This window comes from Chaetura pelagica, unplaced genomic scaffold (assembly GCF_000747805.2).
Source record: "Chaetura pelagica isolate M959 unplaced genomic scaffold, ChaPel_1.0 scaffold583, whole genome shotgun sequence".
NCBI classification, from domain to species: domain Eukaryota; kingdom Metazoa; phylum Chordata; class Aves; order Apodiformes; family Apodidae; genus Chaetura; species Chaetura pelagica.
In genome coordinates this window covers 1,021,596-1,038,641 of record NW_009952719.1, presented here as the reverse complement: position 1 = coordinate 1,038,641, position 17,046 = coordinate 1,021,596, and the positions used below count along the sequence as shown (strand labels likewise).

Below are 17,046 nucleotides of genomic sequence, written 5' to 3'. Positions count from 1 at the left end.
GCTGGGTGCACCTCTCATGAGACACATTCCTTACGGCAGCACCTGACTGCTCTAAACCCTGCGGGCATGGGGATATATTCAGGCTCAAAACATGTCAGCCAGGACAGCCTGGTGGCCTGGGGACCTGTGGAAACGGGGCATGAACACATTCCTAAATCACAGGAAAGACCAGCTGCACACTCGTGCCATTACCTGTTGTCTTTCCTCTGTAAAAGATTTTCATATCCATGATCCCATTTAATCGGCCAACCAAGATCTCCATTCTGGAGCCGCTGTTTTTGGATGCTCTGAAAATGCTCAGCTGTGACCAGTCATTCCAGTAGATTTCATTCTGAAACACAAGCTTTGCTTTTAGTGGGGGGGCACAAGAAGGTGCCAGGAGCAGAGATATAGAACAAGCATCATGCCTGCTCCTACTCTCCAAATCCAGAGTGGTCCATGCTCTCTCACCACCTGCCCCATGGGCACAACAACCTCTGAGCACACCTTCAGTATGAATTAAGTACATGTCCATACCTTAAATACAGCAATAGCGTAGGGGTGAGGGAGGCTGTCCAGGATGACAGATCTCTGCAGCCCGTTGAAGTCCACCCTCTCAATCCTGTCCATGTAGGCTTCAGTCCAGTAGATCCAAGTGTCATCCACAGAAATACCGTTTGGCCACCGCACGCCCTCCGAAACGATGCACCTGGCTGATGAGCCATCCATGTCACTTCTGTAAATGCCAGCTCTGGAGTCTCCCCAGTCTGTCCAGAACATCAACCTGGCAAGAGGCAGAGAGGTGACTTGAAATAATACCAGAACAGCTCACCTGAAGGAAAACAGGTTAGAGGTTTCAATATTTTTTCCATTCCATGTGTCTTGCAAGACATGGCATTGGAAAGGGAGCTCCTTGCAATGGTAGTGAACACCCCTGGCAGATTTGCAAGCAGCAGAGAGGTTTATCTAGCTGGAGGTTACCTGGTGTGGAACTGTTTTGCTTTAGTGCCTATGGCTAAAGGCAGCTCAGGACTGTCAGGGCTACATTTGCAGCTGCCACAAAACTACCCTCAGAAAGATGGGACTTGCATTTGGCTCTTGAATTAGAGCAGAGCTCAGCTCCTCACTGCAGCTCTCCTCGTGGTAAGACCTGTTCTACTGGCAGGAAAAGCTCTATACTAACAGATACATATGGGCAGGAAAGCAGCAGTTGAATTGAAAGCAAAACCAGCCTCTGATCTCTGCTCTGAGGTGGCTGGTGCCTTGGTTAGGTACGTGGTGGTAAGAATGGGTTCCACAGGGCAGGACTGTGAGCTGTGCCTGCTTTGCTGTGTGCCACCACTCCTGTCCCCACAGCGTGTCCTTTGGGACCACAGCTGCCTCTTATGAGTGTGGTGATGCAGGGGGAGGGCTCTACCAGCCTGGTTCCCTAGGGAACTACTTGTGATGGTCTCTTTCTTACCCGTCTTGAGGAACCAGGGTGAGGGCTCTGGGTCGTTCAAGGATGGAGGAATTGAGGACAGTGAGACGTAGGTCTCCATCTGGGTTGGCAACCTGGAGTTGTAACCAAAAACAGGAGGGCTGTGCTTAGTGTGGGCAACATAGGAGGCAACTGCTCTGGTTAAACTCCTGTGGAATCTGTGGCAGGTGATTACTGCTCCCTGAAATACTCCCGTGGGCACAAGGAGCAGTTATTGTAAAAGCAGGTGACATTAAGAGGCTCGATGGGTGTGTTTATTGAGACTGGGTGTGACTGAGCAAGCAGGGCCACCACAGTGCTGTGTCCATGCCCTGGGTGGCTGTGCATTCTGCACCAGGATGTTGCTTTCCTCCCCCCCGTTGCTGCTGCACACCTCAGGCTCACAAGCTGACCTTGCTGAAGGACAAAGGGCTGAGTGGCATCACACCCTGTGTTTGCATTCAGACCCAATAAAGTGGCAGGTGGGACAAAGGCCAGTGTTGAATCGTTCCCCACCAGCAATGGGACTTCAGGGCAGCACCCAACTCAGGGCCCAGCTGCCTGAAGAATGCAGGGACACAGTCACCTCTTTTGCAGCGTGGGGGGGTGCAGCTCTACCTCTATTTTGGGAATCCCAGCATTGACCCAGTACAGCAACTGACTGAGAGGTTCAAAGGCCAAAGCTTCCACTGTTTCCAGCCCGGTGCTTATGATGATTTCCTGCCCAGAGCTGCCGTTGAGACAAAGACGCTGAAATAAAGAATCAGAATAAAAAAATGAGGAACTTGCAGAGCCCCGAGGGGAGCAGGGTCAGGTGTGCAAGGCAAGCCCTGACAGACAGCCTGGAGGGGAGGAACAGGCAAGGTAAACATTTGTACATCAGGGTGTGTATCCAACACTGCAAGGAGGCAACGCACGGCCAGCTGGCACCATGGCAGCCTCAGCCCTTTGCTCTGCTCTCATAACACTGGAGTGTTGTGTTCAGCTCTGGAGTCCTCAACACAAGAGGGACATGGACCTGTTGGAACAAGTCCAGAGAAGGGCCCCCCAAATGATCAGAGGCTGGAGCAGCTCTGGAGCCAGGCTGGGAGAGTTGGGGGGTTCAGCCTGGAGAAGAGAAGGCTCCAGGGAGACCTTAGAGCACCTTCCAGGGCCTGAAGGGGCTCCAGGAAAGCTGGGGAGGGGCTTGTTAGAAGGACTTGTAGTGGGAGGACAAGGGCAATGCTTTTAAACTACGGCAGGGTAGATACAGATTGGGTATCGGGCAATGGTTTTAAACTACAGCAGGGTAGATACAGATTGGGTATGAGGAAGAATTTCTTAACAATGAGGGTGGTGAAGCACTGAAACAGGTTACCCACAGATGTGGTGGAGGCCCCATCCCTGGAAACATTCAAGGTCAGGCTTGACCAGTCTCTGAGCAACCTGACCTAGTTCAAAAGGTCCCTGTGCACTGCAGAGGGGGCTGGCCCAGGTGACTTTTCAACCCCAAATGTTCTCTGATGATTCTGTGGTTCTCCCCACCTCACCTGGATGATGTCAAGAGTGACGTCAGCCCAGTACAGGCAGTTGTGGTCATAGTCAAAGTCCAGGGCAACAGCCCCTCTCAGCCCAGCCAGGGGCAGCTCCTCACTGACACCAGAGGTCAGGTCGTAGCGGTGGATGGAGTAACGGGTGGCGTAGAGGATGAACTCGTTCTCCTCTGCAACAACAGGGAGCACCTTCTTTAGACACTCTGCCTGCTTTAGGCTACTCCAGGGGCAAAAAGAAATGACCAGGTTGGTTGTTTTGTTGTTGGTTTTTTTTCCCCTTTCCTCCTGCTGCAGGTTTTAGCACCCCAGCAAAAGGGGAGGCAAAGGCCCTTTGTCTGCGTGGGATTAGGTTAATGAGAACACACTAAGAGCCTTAGTGGGTCCTCGTGCCCCAACACACTGTGCCCCTTGTTACCCGGGGGGCTGGAGGAGGAGGTGAGGACAGGAAAAACCACCTTCCTGCCCCAGTTACTGTGCTGCCAGTGAGAAACAAAATACTGATCTCCTGCGCCTCAAAAAACCTCATAAAAAAGGTGGGAGTGATGTAAATCCATGAGTCTGAGGGGATACTGGACCTGCAGGGAATCTCCCCGAGTGGGTTTTGATTCTAATTTACACAGAATCCAGTGTAATGGGATCCTGGTCTAGGACAGAGTCTCCCAGGCATTAGCACACTACTGGTCAAGTCCAATAATGCAATTAATGAGTAAAGCTAATGTCAGTAAGTAACCCTGGCTGTGCATCCCTAATGAGATTATAGGGAGATAGGAAGCAGATCCTGTACGTGAAAGTGTTACCATGGTGCGAGCCAACACGTATCTGAAGAGGATCAGCAAATACTCTGGGAACACAGCACTTCAAAGCCCAGCCCAGTGGGGACTGCAGGGTTATTTTTTCAATCAGCAGGGCCCTTCTCAGCATGACTAACACTGCTCTCCAAATAGCTCCAGAGGGCTCCGAGGGGTGAATAACATGTTGGGCTCTGAACCAGGAGGGAAACTGGGGTGAATCCCAGCAGAAGGAATAATTCCCCAGGTACCCACCAGGCTGTTTGGCACCTGGAGTATTTGGGGGGGCTGGGGGCTCTGCTCCTAACCCTTGCTCCAGCCCTGTCTCAGGCACTCAGTGCAGCACCATGCTAATCAGGCAGCTGATGACGGCAGATTAAATTAAAGCTCTAATGAGCAGAATGCAAATAACTTTGGCAGCACAGGGGCATGAGACCGTTTCAGTGCCTTGGGTGTTTTGAGAGGAGAAAACAAGGACAGAGGAGAAGTTTGGCAGGACTGAAGGGCAGCATCTGCCCCAGTCTGGCCCCAGATAACCACTGCTCAACCATGTACAGTGCTTGTATCAGGGTGGTACCTTTGCAAGGGTCTGTCCAGGATGGGGGGGGGGAACCTTTGGTCCAACTTTTGTCTTTCTGCTTGGGTTCAAGAGGACACAGCAGGGATAAGAGGGTTCCCGCCCTCTGGGAATTTGTGCCTGGCCCCTGTAGCACTGGCCAAGGGTTTTATGAATGAAAGCTTTGTGCCTGAAGCAATCCTGTGTGTACTCACCAGCCAGTGGGCACGGGAGGAGAAAACAAGGACAGAGGAGAAGTTTGGCAGGACTGAAGGGCAGCATCTGCCCCAGTCTGGCCCCAGATAACCACTGCTCAACCATGTACAGTGCTTGTATCAGGGTGGTACCTTTGCAAGGGTCTGTCCAGGATGGGGGGGGGGAACCTTTGGTCCAACTTTTGTCTTTCTGCTTGGGTTCAAGAGGACACAGCAGGGATAAGAGGGTTCCCGCCCTCTGGGAATTTGTGCCTGGCCCCTGTAGCACTGGCCAAGGGTTTTATGAATGAAAGCTTTGTGCCTGAAGCAATCCTGTGTGTACTCACCAGCCAGTGGGCACGGGACCAGCTCCCCTTCCAGCCGCGACTCGATGTCTCCACCTGTGCAAGTGTCCCCAGAGATCTTTCGGTAGCTGCAACAGATCCAGCCAGTTTATTTCATGGAAACTCTTAACATCCAACCCCCCCACACACACACACATGCAGCCAGGAGAAGCCATTGTTGCAATGTCTGTCCAAACGTGCCGTTCGTTTACTGCCACTCATGGGGCGTTTGTGTGTGGGTTTTGTGGTTGGTTGGAGTTTTTATCACCAATAGCATCCATGGCAGCATTTGGAAGAGCAGGTTCCCCTCCCGAGTTCAACACATACCCTCGAGTCTTCCTGTAAGTTGAGCCAACAGGGCAAGGGACTGGGGGGACGTTGAGTTTCCCAGCAAATTCAGGGTCAGGGACACACACTTCTAATGATAAGTCATCACTCAGTTTAAAGCCAAAATCACTGCAAGGAGAAGAAAGATGCAAGGAGGGAAGGGGGAGAAGGGAAAAAATGCAGCCATGCTATATTATTTCTCTCTTCATGGAATGTTTAAGAACCCAAAGGATCTCAGAGGTTCATTTATTATCAGTATTTAGCTGAATAATAATATCTTACAGCCAGACAGCTTGTGTCCTCAGGGTGTTTCAAGAGCATTTTGGAAATGAGCCTGCCAGTGGCTGAGCACACTAGGGCAGGTGAGGCAGCAAGGCAGAGCCAGAGCACCCTCAAAATCTGGCTGCCAGCCCCAGCTTTCCTGCTGGTTTAGGTCACTGGTGCATGTCTTGGCTTTTCCTGTTGGTAAAATGGGAGTTACAGAGTGTCTATTCCTTGGAAAAGAGGATCTGTCTGATTTTGTAGGGGGCCCAGGGCTGTGATTCTGAGGCAGGAATCACATCCCACCAGCCCTATTCCCAGGATACTCATGGTGAGCCAGACCCCTTTCCAGTCTGTCTTGGCATCAGACTGGCAGGTCTGGACCCCTGTTCTTCACTGCACCCTGAGCACTGCTCCAAGTCCAGTCCCTGAAAAGCAGTTCACTTGCTAACCCCAAACCTTTGTATCCCAGTGCCAGGGAGCTTTTTAATCTTAAGAGCTGTGCAGTGTCAGTCATGTGCAAATTCCAGATAAAGTCCTCCAGCAGGACCAGTTGCATCCCTGCTGCTAAAGGGTCACTGAGCCTTTCAGTGGGGGAGCTCTATATGTGATGGGAAATTGTCCACTATCGTTTAAAAGAAGGTGGTGGATTAACAATACTTCCCTCTTCTATAGAACCTCTCAGAGGCTCCCGAAAGGCTCTGAAGACATTAATTAAGCCTCAAGCCCCATTATTTATGAAAGGATGTTTTCAAGTCTATTTAGTTTCCTCTTTGCTGTAAAATCAAGCAGAGATGCAAAGAGCTCAGCAAATGGGATGTTTGTGCCCTCTGAGCGATTGGTCACAGATATCTATCTCAGACTTGCAATCCAGACTAAAAGAAATTAATTGGTATTTACCATTCAAAGTCTTCCCTTGTACAAGAGCAGTTGGAGACCATGACAGGCCTGTCAAAATCTTCCCCATTGAAACAGGTCGCATGAGGAGTCCTCCTTTTGAAGACAGTTTTATGCCCCAGTAAACATTCATTGCCTCGCTCGTCGGAGGGTGACCACAGCTTGTAGTCATTGTCTGTGCAAGGGACCCCTAAGAGAAGGGACAAGGTTGGGGTAAGGAATGGTACAGTGCTGGTGGCCCCCCCAGAGCAAGGGTTTAGTCACAGAGGGGTGGGGGTTGGAAGGGACCTCTGGAGATCATCCAGTCCAACCCCCTGCCAGAGTAGGATCCCCTAGAGCAGATCCCACAGGAACACATCCAGGTCTGGAATGTCTCCAGGGATGTAGACTCCCTGGGCAGCCTGTCCCAGGGCTCTGTCACCCTCAGAGTCAAAAAGCACTCCCTTCTATTCAGGTTTCAAAGCAGCCCCGGGTGTCCCTTGGTTGCTGCTGGCGAGGCTGTGCAGAGCACATCCTGCATCAGCACTGAGCTCTGGGGACATGCAGAGCCTTCCTCTCAGAGGAGGTGCCCCAGGCCTCTCAGAGGAGGTGCCCCAGGCCTCTCAGAAGGAGCTGCAGGCTCCAAACTGCCAGCCCAGCCTCCCAAGAGGCTGCACAAACCTCATCTTCTTGCCACGGCTGGTGGCACCCAGACCTAGGATGCCCAGGGAGGGGGGGTGCACTGGCACCCACCCGTGCACCACGATAAAACCCATTGCCCCTTCCCTCTCCTCACCCTCCTCAGGCACAAAACCAGCAGTTTCCCCCTGACTTCAAGGCTCTAGCCCTGGCTTGAAAGAACAGGCAGAGCAGGAAGCATTTCAGCTGAGCGTGCGGTGGCACTCGGTGACAGGAGGCAACAAGCAGCCCTGTTGTGGTGACAGGGAATTTGCAACGCCTCATTGAAAATGAAGTCGTGCTGGTTACCAAACAGATCTGTTTCTAACAAAATGTCAAGGGAATTGGTTATGAATTTTAGTCAAGCAAATTCCTCTGTTGGGTTTAACTGCTCTTTGATTAAAAAGCCGCCTCGCAATCAAAGCTGAAATGGGTTATAAAACATTCATGGGCACAAGCCTTCAGAAGGCTCTTTTTCTTTTTTTTTTCCCCCTTTTCCAACGAATCCTTCAGTGTGCAGGGAGAGGGGGTGACAGGGAGAGTTGCACGGGTGCCAACAGCAGCCACGTCCGTGGGGAGAAGGGATGGGGCACCCAAAGGCAGTGGTGGCACCACAGCCAGGGCAGCAGGTTCTGCCGCTAATGGGACTTGAGGGCATCACTCAGGGTCTCTTGGAAAACAGGATGGAGAGCAAGGGCAGCAAAGGTTTTCTCCATGCCCACTTAGTATTTAGGAGCCCAACTTCCCGTGCTTGTCAGCGGGACTCTAAGAGCCTTGGATGGCTCAACACTTTGGTTTGTAGCCTGAGGTCTTGGCTGAGCCCACTAGGGCAGGTGAGGCAGCAAGGCAGAGCCAGAGCACCCTCAAAATCTGGCTGCCAGCCCCAGCTTTCCTGCTGGTTTAGGTCACTGGTGCATGTCTTGGCTTTTCCTGTTGGTAAAATGGGAGTTACAGAGTGTCTATTCCTTGGAAAAGAGGATCTGTCTGATTTTGTAGGGGGCCCAGGGCTGTGATTCTGAGGCAGGAATCACATCCCACCAGCCCTATTCCCAGGATACTCATGGTGAGCCAGACCCCTTTCCAGTCTGTCTTGGCATCAGACTGGCAGGTCTGGACCCCTGTTCTTCACTGCACCCTGAGCACTGCTCCAAGTCCAGTCCCTGAAAAGCAGTTCACTTGCTAACCCCAAACCTTTGTATCCCAGTGCCAGGGAGCTTTTTAATCTTAAGAGCTGTGCAGTGTCAGTCATGTGCAAATTCCAGATAAAGTCCTCCAGCAGGACCAGTTGCATCCCTGCTGCTAAAGGGTCACTGAGCCTTTCAGTGGGGGAGCTCTATATGTGATGGGAAATTGTCCACTATCGTTTAAAAGAAGGTGGTGGATTAACAATACTTCCCTCTTCTATAGAACCTCTCAGAGGCTCCCGAAAGGCTCTGAAGACATTAATTAAGCCTCAAGCCCCATTATTTATGAAAGGATGTTTTCAAGTCTATTTAGTTTCCTCTTTGCTGTAAAATCAAGCAGAGATGCAAAGAGCTCAGCAAATGGGATGTTTGTGCCCTCTGAGCGATTGGTCACAGATATCTATCTCAGACTTGCAATCCAGACTAAAAGAAATTAATTGGTATTTACCATTCAAAGTCTTCCCTTGTACAAGAGCAGTTAGAGACCATGACAGGCCTGTCAAAATCTTCCCCATTGAAACAGGTCGCATGAGGAGTCCTCCTTTTGAAGACAGTTTTATGCCCCAGTAAACATTCATTGCCTCGCTCGTCGGAGGGTGACCACAGCTTGTAGTCATTGTCTGTGCAAGGGACCCCTAAGAGAAGGGACAAGGTTGGGGTAAGGAATGGTACAGTGCTGGTGGCCCCCCCAGAGCAAGGGTTTAGTCACAGAGGGGTGGGGGTTGGAAGGGACCTCTGGAGATCATCCAGTCCAACCCCCTGCCAGAGTAGGATCCCCTAGAGCAGATCCCACAGGAACACATCCAGGTCTGGAATGTCTCCAGGGATGTAGACTCCCTGGGCAGCCTGTCCCAGGGCTCTGTCACCCTCAGAGTCAAAAAGCACTCCCTTCTATTCAGGTTTCAAAGCAGCCCCGGGTGTCCCTTGGTTGCTGCTGGCGAGGCTGTGCAGAGCACATCCTGCATCAGCACTGAGCTCTGGGGACATGCAGAGCCTTCCTCTCAGAGGAGGTGCCCCAGGCCTCTCAGAGGAGGTGCCCCAGGCCTCTCAGAAGGAGCTGCAGGCTCCAAGCTGCCAGCCCAGCCTCCCAAGAGGCTGCACAAACCTCATCTTCTTGCCACGGCTGGTGGCACCCAGACCTAGGATGCCCAGGGAGGGGGGGTGCACTGGCACCCACCCGTGCACCACGATAAAACCCATTGCCCCTTCCCTCTCCTCACCCTCCTCAGGCACAAAACCAGCAGTTTCCCCCTGACTTCAAGGCTCTAGCCCTGGCTTGAAAGAACAGGCAGAGCAGGAAGCATTTCAGCTGAGCGTGCGGTGGCACTCGGTGACAGGAGGCAACAAGCAGCCCTGTTGTGGTGACAGGGAATTTGCAACGCCTCATTGAAAATGAAGTCGTGCTGGTTACCAAACAGATCTGTTTCTAACAAAATGTCAAGGGAATTGGTTATGAATTTTAGTCAAGCAAATTCCTCTGTTGGGTTTAACTGCTCTTTGATTAAAAAGCCGCCTCGCAATCAAAGCTGAAATGGGTTATAAAACATTCATGGGCACAAGCCTTCAGAAGGCTCTTTTTCTTTTTTTTTTCCCCCTTTTCCAACGAATCCTTCAGTGTGCAGGGAGAGGGGGTGACAGGGAGAGTTGCACGGGTGCCAACAGCAGCCACGTCCGTGGGGAGAAGGGATGGGGCACCCAAAGGCAGTGGTGGCACCACAGCCAGGGCAGCAGGTTCTGCCGCTAATGGGACTTGAGGGCATCACTCAGGGTCTCTTGGAAAACAGGATGGAGAGCAAGGGCAGCAAAGGTTTTCTCCATGCCCACTTAGTATTTAGGAGCCCAACTTCCCGTGCTTGTCAGCGGGACTCTAAGAGCCTTGGATGGCTCAACACTTTGGTTTGTAGCCTGAGGTCTCTGTGTTGCTTTGGGCTTCCAAAAACCTCTCCCATATCCCCTCCTCACTCTCAGCCCTCCAGAGATGACATGGCAAGATCTGACTTGCACCTCCAGGGCTGCTTGGGGCAGGCAAGGGGACCAGCTGGTTTCAGGTAAGAGCTTTACCAGCAAGTGTAACCTGCAAAGCTGTGGGGTGGAGACAGGACAGCTCTGCCACCTGCACCAGTGACACCCCTGTCACCCCCCGTCCCCTTACCCAGAACATCAGTAGTGTTGATCTGCAGTATCAGCCAGCTGTGGCCATTCTCCTTATAGGAGCCAAAGATGGTGAAAATGGTGCTTTTCTCCCCGGGCTCAGTGAGCAGGCCATACACAAACACGGGCTTCTCTGAGAAAGTGAAAGTTTTCCAGGTTTCCCCTTCGTTGGTGCTGTACCTGGAGGGAAAACATGGGGAGAGCTGCCAAGGGCAGGTCCTGCCCACCCCAGGGACCTCTCCTGTGCCCTTGCCCTGCCACTTACTTGAGCTGGTCAGTCTCAGTGCCTTGAGCAATGGCCACCAGAATGCCACCGTGGTCACCCCAGGTGTAATAGTGGGGTCCAGACAGTGCCTGGAAAAGAAATTGGGCCAAGGGGAGGATCAGAGCTGCCCTGAATGAAAGGAAAAGCTTGGGTGGATAGCTTGCTTTGTCAGGAACTCAGCCTGACCCGAGCTAATGTTTTGGTTTATCTGGAGGCACCAGAGATCCAAGTGTTTATGGGCCAACACCTGCTGCCAAGAGCAGCCAGGCCAATTTCCCTCAGTGTGCAGCTGTGCTTCAGAGCAGCTCTGGAACCTGCTCCTCCTGCCCAGAGAGAGAATCAAGGGGAAAATGGGGGATTATGTGAAACCAGAGACCATCGCTCCCCCTCTCAGTCTGCAGCTCTTTGTCCTGTCTGTGAGGTTTTCCCCACACCCAGCAGGGCTGCAGGTTGGTGGTTTTTCTCAGGCTGTCAGGTTTTGTGAATGCTTAAAGAGAAGTGGGTCCATGGTGGGCAGAAAAAACCCACAGAGACGTTTCATACATCCATCTCACAGCAAGAAACTTCTAGTATTTCACACGTCCAGCTCTATTAAGAGACCACCAGCACAAAAGCACCTTTGCTTCCCTATCTGGGGAACTCAGCACAGCTCAGGATGGAAACAGGGTGCGCCCATGCCTGACTCTGCTCACGGGACGTGCCAACGTGCTCAGGGACATTCCAGCACAGGGCACTGAATGTATTGTTTCTTTATTTTCTGTACCAGTGATTTGGAAAGCAACAAGCCTTCCAGCCTGCTGGTTGGCCAAAGCCAAGAAGAAGGAGTTGTGCTCCTGTTCTCAGCTGAGGAGCTGCAGTGCTGGGTCATTCTGCACCTCTGCTCCTGACACAAAGGGTCCAAGTGATGCAGGACTGGGTGTTGTTAGAGTCATAGAATCAAAGAATGGTTTGGGTTGGAAAGGACATTAAGATCATCCAGATCCAACCCCCTGCATGGGCAGGGACACCTCCCACCAGCCCAGGCTGCTCCAAGCCCCATCCAACCTGCCCTTCAACACTGCCAGGGATGGGGCAGCCACAGCTTCCCTGGGCAACCTGGGCCAGGCTCTCACCACCCTCACACTCCACAATTCCCTCCTCAACCTCCCCTCTTCCAGATTTCATCCATCCCCCCTTGTCCAAAGTCCTTCCCAAGCTTTCCTCCGGGGAAATTCAATTCAACTGCAACTCAAGGCAAACCCACCTGCCAGCCAGAGGAGGATGGCACCTGAGAGCCTTGGCTTTTGGATGCCCTCCCAGCCATGGCTGGTTGTGGTGGCAGCCAGCCCCGTGTTGCAGCCCCACTGCAGCTGCCCAGGCATCAGCCCAGACCGCGCAGCACTTGTGGGAGGAAAAGGAGGCTGCTTAATTCCCAGGATTAAATCACTTGCAGATGTTGGAATCCCATGTAACACTGGCTGCAGAATGCACAGGCAGACCACAAAAGCTGCCGCAGACCAGAACACCCACTTAGTAAACACCATCAAACTCCCCATAAACCCAAGGCAACATCCCATTTTCTTCTGGAAGATGCCAGAGCCTCTCCAGACACTCTCACATGCACAGCCCTGGTTGGCATTCCCAGCTAAAAGGGATCAGATGACCCATGCTGAGGGCAAGGCCTGCCAGGTGAAAAGAAGAAATAGAGGAGGGACCTCTCCTCTGTTTGAAGCCACCACCTTCACCAAGAGGACTGAGAGGTTCATCTCTGTGCCAAACCACGCCTGGTCCTTCAGACCTTTTTGCTCTGGTCTGAAGGGACATTCAGCACCTTCCAGCTACAGCTTTGGTGCATATGGAGCTCACCTTTAATTCCTAGGACCTGCACACTGCTGTACCTGTGCCAACATTCTTCCTGCTGCACCACCACCCACCCTGACCAAACCAGCAAGCAGAAGAGCAGCCTCACCTCTCTCCACCTTGCTCCAGCACTGCTCGAGACATAGACGTTGGTTTTCCTTGCCATGTTCTTGCCAACAGACCCTAGGAGAACAGGAGTCACCATTTTTCTTGAGGAATGCAAAGCAACTGCTTAAAATTAAGCCAGACACCTCTAAACTAGTTTTGCCTGTGAGCAAAATGATGACTGAAGAGCTGATCTTTCACCAATCCCTTCAGAAGCAAATGTTTTAAAGACTATTACAAGTTTTGAAAGCAGCTGGGGGAAAAAAAACCCAAACCTATGGCTACAAACATGATCAAACAACACGTGTAAAGTGTGGTCTTCAGTAAAAGAACAAGGCAAACAGGAATTTCTGCATGTTCAAGACACCCTCCATGAGGACAGGGGTAGGAAAGAGGAAGAGAATGAAGCAGGTGAAGGTTTCTCACGTCCCTGTCCTGCAGCAAAAGGCAGACGTGGGAATTACTGCGGGGGGACGACAGCAGGGAAAGGACAGCAAAATGCACCAGTGAGTTGCATCTTTGTAACCTGCATGTGCAAACTAGAGGCTGCCAAGTTCCTCCTGTCCTGACAACAACCATCTGTGAGAAGGAAGGTGGGTACCGGTGGCGATGATCAGTCCTGGGGCCGACTCCTTGGAGAGGATGGGCATCCTGCGCAGCTGGAAGTTGAGCAGCTGGCTCAGGCGCTGGGCCAGGTGGAGAGAGCAGCCCTGGGAGAGCTGGAGAAGCAACCAGAGCAGCATTAACCCTCCATCCTAGAATCATGGAATGGTTAAGGTTGGAAGGGACCTTCAAGATTATCAGGTTCTGCATGGGCAGGGACACCTCCCACCAGCCCAGGCTGCTCCAAGCCCCATCCAACCTGCCCTTCAACACTGCCAGGGATGGGGCAGCCACAGCTTCCCTGGGCACCCTGGGCCAGGCTCTCACCACCCTCACACTCCACAATTCCCTCCTCGTGTCTCACCTCAATCTCCCTCTTCCAGTTTTCATCCCTTCCCCCTTGTCCTCTCTCTCCCTGCCCTTGTCCCAAGTCCCTCCCCAGCTTTCCTGGAGCCCCTTCAGGCACTGGAAGGTGCTCTCAGGTCTCCCTGGAGCCTTCTCTTCTCCAGGCTGAACACCCCAACTCTCCCAGCCTGGCTCCAGCGCTGGAGCTGCATCCTGTGCTTGCCTGTGCCACGTCAGCCTCTTTCACAGGGCAGCTTCCCCCTGCCCCTTCCCAGCCCATCCTACCTGGCAGTCGATCTGCTCCCCGTAGCGTGTCTGGGCCGGGGGCTGCAGCAGCTCCCAGGTGCCCCCCTTGTCGAAGGTGATGACCGAGCGCATGTTCTCCTCGCTGAAGGAGCCGTTGATCAGCGTGGCGATGTAGACCCCCCGCACGCCCTCCACCCGGTGGAAGTCAGCAAAGGGCTCGTTGGCAAAATACCTGGGAGGAGAGGAGGAAATGCAGGGGGACCAGTCAATCACAGCTTCCCTGGGGCTTGGGGGACAGGCAAGTCTGGGGATGGGGGCAGCGCTTTGGTCACACACAGCCAAAGACTCCGAGAGTTTGGCTGATGTTCTCACGTCCTGCAGCCCAGAGTATGGGCACCTCCCATTATTACCTGACTAAGGTGTCACTTCCAGCTCCGCCCGGGCTGTAGTAGAGCACGTTTTCTAAAGAGAGGGAGAACTTGAGGCCTTCTGCCTCTGAGATGTAGAGGTTGGTGCGGTTGTTATCGTGGCTGACACACACAAACACCTGGTCCTCCGAGGCATCGGCAACGTAATATTCCTTTGGGATGTAAGTGACAGGAGAGCTGGCTTCACAACGTGGACACACAGGCAGGTTTTACAGGCAGGCTGGTGTCGTGAGTCCCCTGAGCTGGCTGAAACTCATTCTTCCCTCCACCTGTTTGTATTTTTTCCACTCGGCAAGTACCTTCCCATCGCTTTTTCTCTTCTGTGTTTCTCCTGCAGCAATCACTCCCCTCCACCCTCTGCCTGTCCCCCTGGACCTCCTCAGCCTGCAGAGAAGATGGATTCTCCAGGCCATGCTGGTGGACCCAGCAAGTGATCAGCAACCAAGCACCACATGCAACAGGAAGAGGTAAGGTCCCCAGAAGCAGAGGCAAAGCAGTGAGCACGGAGATCAGCCCCTCTCTGGGTGTCTGGGCTCTGCTACCAGTCTCCATCACCCTGGTCTAGTGGGAGGGTTTCCTGGTCATGGCAGGGGCGTTGGAACTAGATGATCTTTAAGGTCCCTTTGAACCTTAATGATTTTATAACTCTATGATTCTGGGGGCAGGAATCAGCAGAATAAAATGGAAAGCACAAAATCACCCTAACGTGAGCTTTTCCTCAGCCAAATCCCCCTGAACAGGGTCATACAAGGTCCCTTCCCAGCCCGAACTCCCACAGTGTCTGGTGGAACACAGAGACCTGCTGTTGCCACCTGAAGGCGTCCTTGGCCAAGCAGGGAGGTCTTCTCAGAAAGCACCACTTACCTTAATTGGGTGCTTGGTGACGAACTGTGCCACGCGCATCGGCTGGCGGTTGAAGGACACCCAGAGCTGGGCTGAAGGTGGCTCAGAGCTGCCTTGCAAACGCTGTGGCAGAGCAGAGGGACACAGAGTGAGGAGCAGCTCTCACCCCCAGAATCACCCTCATCTCCAGCTGTGGCAGAAAGGCAGGCTGGGGCAAGACCAGGAACCACGTGCCTGGGACTTGAGCCTCCCTGTGTGCAGGCAAAGTGTGGAAGGTGCCCAGGACTGGTGGTGGGAACAGTGCTCCCCACTCATGGTGTACATCCATTCCCCAACACAGACTAGGGGTTGACCTGCTTGAAAGCAGCTCTGTGGAGGAGGATCCATGGGGTGTAATAAGAAGAATGTGTCCAGCAGGTTGAAGGAGGTCATCCCCTCCTCTGCCCTGGTGAGACCACATCTAGAGTATTGTGACCAGTTCTGGGCTCCCCAGTTCAAGAGTGACTGAGATATACTAGAAAAAGTCCAGTGGTGGGTTACAGGGATGAATAAGAGACTGGAACACCTGTCTGATGAGGAAAGGCTGAGAGACATGGAAGGGTGGGTGTCAAGAAAAGTGACCCAGTCTCTTTTCAGTGGTGCCCTGTGACAGGACAAGGGGAAACGGACACAAACTGGAAGGTAGGGGCAAGGAGGCTGGTTTTAATTCCTCTTTCTGCAGCAGTCTGTCCTTTCCTTCCTATTTTTAACAATTTGTACAAAATGAAAGGCACTAGAACGAAGCCAAAATAGCAAAATAAAGCCTAGAAAAGCTGGGGGCAACCTATTTCATCTGGGGTGCCAACGGGAAGAACCTAAACCCAGATTTAGGCTCCAAAAATAAGCGTCCTGATTTTTTCCCAAGGCTCTATATCACTAAGCAACCATTCCTCCCCCAGAACCAAGCTGGAGTCCTGGCTGCCTCTGCCACCCAACCTGTCCCCTCCTAGTGTTGCTCCTGTTGTGGCCAAGGTTTGATGGAAGTGCCCCAGTCCAGAGCTGGGGATATAATTCCCAAATCAGGGCTTTGCAGCCAGGCCAGTCACCCTCCCAATCTGTGTGTTTCCCATTGTCTTTGCCTCAGTGTGGAATTGAGGTGATTTCAATGTTGTTTGGTGTAAAACCAGCCATCAGAGCTGCAGGAGAAAGTGTGGTGGTGGCTCCTGTGACCTCTAAGCCCTCCAGAAGAAGAAACAACTCGGAAGAACCCCCAGTTTAAGGTCACACTTGGAAAGGTCCCGACTCAAACCCACCTCATGCTCTCAGGAATCTGCCCCCCAAGCCTGATGGCTGCTCAGCAGGGACACAGATCCCCTCCCTTATGTTTCACCCAACACCAACAGACAAGCCTAAATAAAATCTCCTGCAAACCACAGGTGATCAGGCCTAGTGCCAAGGGGATGGGCCCTAAGACTTCCAGGCTGTACTACCTGCAAAAGAGACTTCTGAGGAACTGAAAGTGCTCTGAAAACATCTCCCCTGCCAGCACTGGACACTTGGGTGGCTGGAGGGGACATGCTCACCACTTGCTTCTTAGGAAGCCCTGCAAGGCTTTGCAAGGAGTCACCCCTAAATGGCAAAGGTTGCTTGTTGAAACAGACTTGACGGCAGCAGCGGCGGGGGAGGAAAGCATCTTCTAGAAAGAAAATTGCTCCTTAAATCCTGGAAGGAACAGGACTCAACCACTCTGGTGGTGTGTCTCTGACTGTTAGAAAAGGACTTGTCCTCAGAGAAAGCACAGATGCTTTCCAGCCTCCTCTCAGGTTTGTCTGAAACCAGTCAAGAGCTGCCAGAAGTCCAGGTGCAGAGGGACCAACAAGCTGCTTTTCCCTCTCTGCTCCCTCTCTTCTCAGGGAGGCAAACAGAAAGCCCAGTTTTCTTTCCAGGCTGGAGCCCATTAGGCTACTTGGACCTAGTCCACGGTTGATGGTAATCCTCTCTGACAAGCAGCCTCCTAACCATGGAGCAGCTCAGCCACATCCCCCTCCCCCTGCCACCCCCACC

At 52.6% G+C, this 17,046-nt stretch overlaps 1 protein-coding gene across 1 annotated transcript in view; it reads right to left on the bottom strand.

Annotated features, from left to right (window-relative positions):
* SORL1 (sortilin-related receptor, L(DLR class) A repeats containing) overlaps positions 1 to 17,046 on the bottom strand; it is a 52,576-nt gene that overhangs the window by 21,275 nt on the left and 14,255 nt on the right. Inside the window, exons 7-21 of the mRNA XM_009994610.1 lie at positions 15,025 to 15,126; positions 14,143 to 14,312; positions 13,772 to 13,964; positions 13,140 to 13,257; positions 12,543 to 12,616; positions 10,595 to 10,683; positions 10,331 to 10,509; positions 8,627 to 8,813; positions 5,180 to 5,308; positions 4,856 to 4,941; positions 2,968 to 3,140; positions 2,057 to 2,188; positions 1,442 to 1,533; positions 517 to 763; positions 193 to 331 (exon numbers count right to left, since the gene is read on the bottom strand). Of these exons, the coding sequence (XP_009992912.1) occupies positions 193 to 331; positions 517 to 763; positions 1,442 to 1,533; positions 2,057 to 2,188; positions 2,968 to 3,140; positions 4,856 to 4,941; positions 5,180 to 5,308; positions 8,627 to 8,813; positions 10,331 to 10,509; positions 10,595 to 10,683; positions 12,543 to 12,616; positions 13,140 to 13,257; positions 13,772 to 13,964; positions 14,143 to 14,312; positions 15,025 to 15,126 (2,110 nt within the window). The remainder of the gene's footprint in view (positions 1 to 192; positions 332 to 516; positions 764 to 1,441; positions 1,534 to 2,056; positions 2,189 to 2,967; positions 3,141 to 4,855; positions 4,942 to 5,179; positions 5,309 to 8,626; positions 8,814 to 10,330; positions 10,510 to 10,594; positions 10,684 to 12,542; positions 12,617 to 13,139; positions 13,258 to 13,771; positions 13,965 to 14,142; positions 14,313 to 15,024; positions 15,127 to 17,046) is intronic.